At 39.2% G+C, this 5,448-nt stretch overlaps 1 protein-coding gene across 1 annotated transcript; it reads right to left on the reverse strand.

Moving 5' to 3' along the window:
• Positions 1 to 2,938: 2,938 nt before the first annotated feature.
• Positions 2,939 to 5,192, reverse strand: cep20 (centrosomal protein 20). Its single transcript, XM_063883956.1, has 4 exons — positions 5,058 to 5,192; positions 4,138 to 4,335; positions 3,831 to 3,915; positions 2,939 to 3,497 (listed from the first exon to the last, which is right to left on the reverse strand). Exons 1-4 carry the CDS (start codon positions 5,083 to 5,085, stop codon positions 3,368 to 3,370), a joined length of 441 nt encoding a protein of 146 aa, XP_063740026.1. The 5' UTR covers positions 5,086 to 5,192; the 3' UTR covers positions 2,939 to 3,367.
• Between the last annotated feature and the right edge of the window lie 256 nt (positions 5,193 to 5,448).

Consider the following 5,448-nt stretch of genomic DNA (forward strand, 5'->3'; position numbering starts at 1 on the left):
TAATGTGATGTACGTCCATGCGAGGAGAAGGGAGGAGATGAATGTAAAAAAGGAATTTAAGTGGAAGTACAAGGGCACTGTGTGCTGACAGAATCAGTCTGTTTTTAACTTCAGCCAGAACATTCATCCTCCCCTTGTAGTCTGAGACGGAGAATAATGTCTGAGCGATTTTTCGGCGCAATGAATAAAGCTATGAGAGGTCCTCAGTGAAAAGGAAGAGAGGAGGCGCCGGGAGAGGATGGATTAGTTCACAGTCTGGGATATAATGATCAGACTCAGAATTACTAAAAATAAATCTAAATACAATCCGTTTAAATCTATTATTAAAACATGATTCCAAGTAAATGTATGCAAAAAATGACATTAAGCCCAATGGAACCAGCCATAATATAGATGATAGTGTATGAAAGGTGGAATAAATTTCCCCACAAAATGTAATGTAGCGTTATATTGTATACAGCATGTTTAATGTTCTTCCTCACCTTCATGTCCATAGATGGGCATCTATTGGAAAGAAAATATGTTTATGGATATGTTTGACCCTCGTGGAATGCAATTGCTTTCTAATTTGAGCCCAGGGGCAAACATCAGTTCGCTCTGCTACATCTGCATTAGAAACTATTTATACAGCTGTGGTGTTTACACACAACTCAATTATACAGTGGAGGGTTAGGGAGAGAATTGCTACCTATTAGAGGGCAAACTGCCAATCCAACAATCACGTGCCATTGTTGCAACTTCCTACGCTTATATAGCCACTTTCAAGAGAACAAGCATATCTGGTGCCAATAAACTAGGCGTCTGTAGTGCCACAGCCTTTAAGGGTAAATAATGTTAGCTCCAAGGAAGAGATGTAAAAAGGAAAATCACTGTAGAGATCCCAGATGAGGCTCACTGTGACTCGTTTTAGCACACAACAAGATAATATTAGAGCTAAGAGGCGATTAATGACTGTGGAAAGTCAAGAATGCATCTTGTTGAAGAAGTGAAAGTTATATTTGTCTTTACTCGCTTCATCGGAGGAGAAACCTGCAAAACCCAGCGCACATTATGACTTCACTCTTTGAATAAGCTTATTTGGGAGCTATGATCTCATCAATCAAAATCTTCTAGGATCAGTATTGAGATGTGCAGATATGGTGGAAGAGACAGCAAGTCATAATGTAGTAATGGATTGTTCATCAACCTAAGTGTCCAACATCAGTAATCAGGCTGAGAAATAAGCTTGGTCTCGTACATAATCAGTTCCAGAAAAGCAGCGCTCCAAGTCATGCAAGATAAGAACTTCAAGTTCCCTTAAATGGAGAGAGAGGAAGTGAGATGCAAAGAGTAGTGGCTTGTCTTTGCACTCAGTGTTTATGTGTCCAGCACGGGTCATAGTTTGTCGGAAGGACTATGGCCCTATTTTCATGACACTTGGTGGAAGGGTGTAGTTTGGATCAAGGAAGAAACTGTTTTACTGGAATGGGGCCAAATAAAAGGGCAGACACATATCATTTGCCACAGATACGGCATTGGCAGAGATGTACATTTTATGGTGATGTAGCTTTTATTACTCGCTGAAAGTGAGGAACTTCTTTTTTTCCCTATACAGTTAATTAATTTCAGTATTGCCCTCATTGCTATTATAGAAATTGTGAAGACTTGACAGCCCTAATTCTTAAATTGAACCAACAGGATTGTAGCTACATAACATATCTTAGGAGTGCCTTTTTCAATTTAGCATAAACATGTGGATTACGAGCTTTGTAAGGCTAAGATAAAACATCCTAAAAAGCATAAGGTATCTGACTATTACAGATAAACAAGGGTAGTAGCAGTGGGGCATGCGTGGGTTTGGCTGTTCATAGGAACACAATGAGTGCCAACATGGGAAGACAAACACAGGAAAGTAACTGAATGTAAATTTAGAAACCTTTAAGCACTGTGATGGAAACTGCATGAAGCAAATGGTCAGAATTACCAACTGCACTTGCAAATGCAGGCCTGTATACAAACATTACTTTAAAGGTCCCCTGTTATGCAAAATGCACTTTTTGCTGTCTTTTATACATAAATATGTGTCCCCGGTGTGTAAGGAGACTCACAAAGTGTCAGAAAATACAACCCTCTCTCTTTTCCTCCTTACCCACATCTCTAAAAACGGGGGTACAAACGATCCGATCCAGATTTGCTTCGGTTATGACGTCATATCAGAAATGTGGGCTGGATTGACTCCGAACTCCAGGCAATGTCCCCCCCACGTGACACGTCCCAATCGTCCGCAATGTACAGTCGCGAGCTAAATCCCCTCCGCAGCACCTCTGTGTGTTCAGCAGGATGTCTGCAGGAGGGACTTAGAGTTGTTGTTTATATAACACATATAATGTCTCTGTTCTAGTGGTAAACACTGAGAAGTGTTTCAGAAATAATGCTGGATGTGGTTTTGAACATAATATGGTATTTAATCACGGCAGCGTTTAGCTTCCCCCGTAGAAAACTTTCACAGAGGAGAGAGCTGCATGCCTCCAAAGCGGCGTGGCCAGCTTCAGGTCAGCTCAAATTTAAAGCGACAGCTACAGAATCAGCACTTCAGGAACAGGGCTGAAATAGAGGGGTATGAGGCATGCTATAATGGGTGATCTGTTTGGTATTTTGAGCAAAACACTTCACAGACAAGTTTTGTAGAGATATTGCCCTACAATATATTGTTCAAATATAGCATAATAGGAGACCTTTAACATGTACAAGAGGATTAAACAATGAGTTATTGAACAGACTTAGTGTGAAAAGGACCACGTTATTAGAGTACCCTTATTTTATTCATAATTCCACATGCCAACGAGTATGAACTGACACACCAGATAACCTCTACTAAAACCTGTCAACAGCAGTCTTTGGCAATGGTGAGGCTGCCCCCATGTGGTAGATTAATATGATTTTGACTCAAACAAGTGAATAGATATAAAACTTTATTTTTGAACAATTAAAAAACATTATAAATGTATCAAACATTTGTTAAATAAAAAAGAGAAAAATTCAAGGAATGTTATCCTAACTTTTAGGCCTGAATATTTGAAAGAAACCTGCAATAAGGACCAATGCAGGCGGTATCATCATCATGACTGATGCTGAAGCTATCAGTAATGCCAGATATTTTGACCTTAACCAATAAAAGGTGTATGAGATAATTAGCAACTTACTGCATGACACATCAATAAGGATTTGAGCATTTCTTTGAGCAGCATTCACAGAGTCCATGCTGTGATGCCTGTGGATTACACTCAGTGAAAAACTTTGTACAATAGAAGATTATCATTTAATCCTCCCAAAAAAGAGTGTTGAAAGGCTTCTCTTAGTCAATGCTGTTCAAAAACAGCTTCAACATTCATGCATCAGGTCCAGGTACAGTGTTGCTGGCAGAAGTACCAGCAGGCAGAGAGGCACCTCGCAGAAACACCTTTCCAACACTATCACCGCTGTTTACAAAGTGGCTCACCAAGCCATAGAGGAGAGGTCTGGAGAGAAAAATGTGAAAAAAGTGTGATAAACATTTCTTAAAGCCAAAGGGAAAAATAACGGATACGAAAGCCAGATAAAACCCCTTGTTACATCTGCTGTATGTAAACTAAGCAACCCCCCTGCTGAGAAAATATGTATTACTTTTTTCCAAAACACTTGTGGGGACAATAAATTATTGAAAATCTCAAGGTATTTCAAGCTATTAGGATAAAGACTGTGGTGATTTGAAGAGCTAATGTAACTATTATCCCATAACTTACCATACCCCCCCCAGAGTTTAGTACATATTTCAACTCAGTGTGCTGGACAACAGATTGTACTGGACTTACACAGACTTGGAGCTTGTATCCTCATTGACTTTCAGCTCATTGGCCAGGAACTGTCTGTTCAAGGGAACTTCAGGTTGGCCTGACTCTGAGAAAATTAACATTGCTGAGTTAATGAGTTATATTAATTTAGAAATGCTTAATTGACCCCCTGGGGTGGAATATGGGTTTGTTACAGTGCAGTTTGTTAAAAAAAACATTAAGTCACGATGAGGCACACTGTGTGCACACTTTACTTATGTGCACATAGGTAAAGTGTGCCAGAATCATTAAGTGACACTATATAAACAAGGACTCTTTTCTCACTCACCTGCTGTCAGGACTGAAGCGGTATATCTGTACTTGTTGAACTCCAGGTACTCCCGGATAAGCTCGTTGATGAGCAGGTTTTCATGGGACAGCGGCGGGCGAGGCTCACGCTGGTCATCCAGGGCGCTGAACACCTCTGCCCGGATACGAGCCTTCAGCTGGCCCAGAACACCACGGGACTCCAGCGTTTCCCTTACGGCTAAAATATTCAGGTTATATTATATATATATTATAAACTAACCATCCGTCCAAATGATTTGGGAGTTTGCGTTGCGTTAGTGTGTTCATATAATATGCGTTTGACCAAATGGGCGGTTTTTCTACTATTTGCCGTACTCCACTGAATTATCTGAGAATTTAATGTTCTCTTACCTAACAAAAAAGATACAGACCTCTCCAAATCTGACTGAATATTATACCAGAAACAATAGATACCACTCTTCAATTCGGAATACATTTGAGCATTCAAACTTTCTTGGTTTCATAAATAAACTACCATTTATTCCCATAAACATCCTTGAACAAACGTAACCTAACCCTAGCTAACATTGCTAGCTGGCTACTGTTAGCAAGTTGGCGAGCAGTATGAAATTCATGAGAAACTAGAATTATGTGGGACAAAAGTTGTATTTATATATGCCGAATGCAAATGTAGTTGTGTAGTATTAGATATAACCTTGGGTAACTGAAATACGTTAACTTACTGACAACTAATTCCTCGCATGTATCAAAATGGTTAGATTTTTTAATGAAGACTCATACATACGCGGACGTTATATTGTTGTGGTTTAGGCTTAGTTAACTTAACTATCCAGTGTTACTAGCAGTTTGACTAATGTGTAGGCAGTACATAACGTGTGTTTTATCTATTCAAGTTGGATCCAAGACGGTAGTAATAATCAAATTACAGTGAGCACTTACCACACTTCAGTTCAGTGATGGTCGCCATTGCAACAAGTGTAAACAAACGACTGTCTTCCACTTCTCATGCAATATTCCTCTGCCATCTAGCGACGAAGTTGTGTAACTAAAATGTACTGTTTCATTGGACCCAAACATCACATACAATCTGTACAAACCAAATAAATACCAAACATATAAATATATTAGTGTTATACGCATTATGCTATTACGATGTATGCTTATCTTTAAAGGATGAGCAATCATTCTGTTTCTCTTCTTTAGGATTATAGAGCACAGTCAGGCTTAATATATGTGGATTCAGAGTCAAACCTATCCATAGTTGCATCACATTATCGCCATTTACAGTTCAATTCACTTTTGGAGTAGAATTATTTGATTAGCACAATAC

Source organism: Eleginops maclovinus, chromosome 5 (genome assembly GCF_036324505.1).
Source record: "Eleginops maclovinus isolate JMC-PN-2008 ecotype Puerto Natales chromosome 5, JC_Emac_rtc_rv5, whole genome shotgun sequence".
Classification (NCBI taxonomy): domain Eukaryota; kingdom Metazoa; phylum Chordata; class Actinopteri; order Perciformes; family Eleginopidae; genus Eleginops; species Eleginops maclovinus.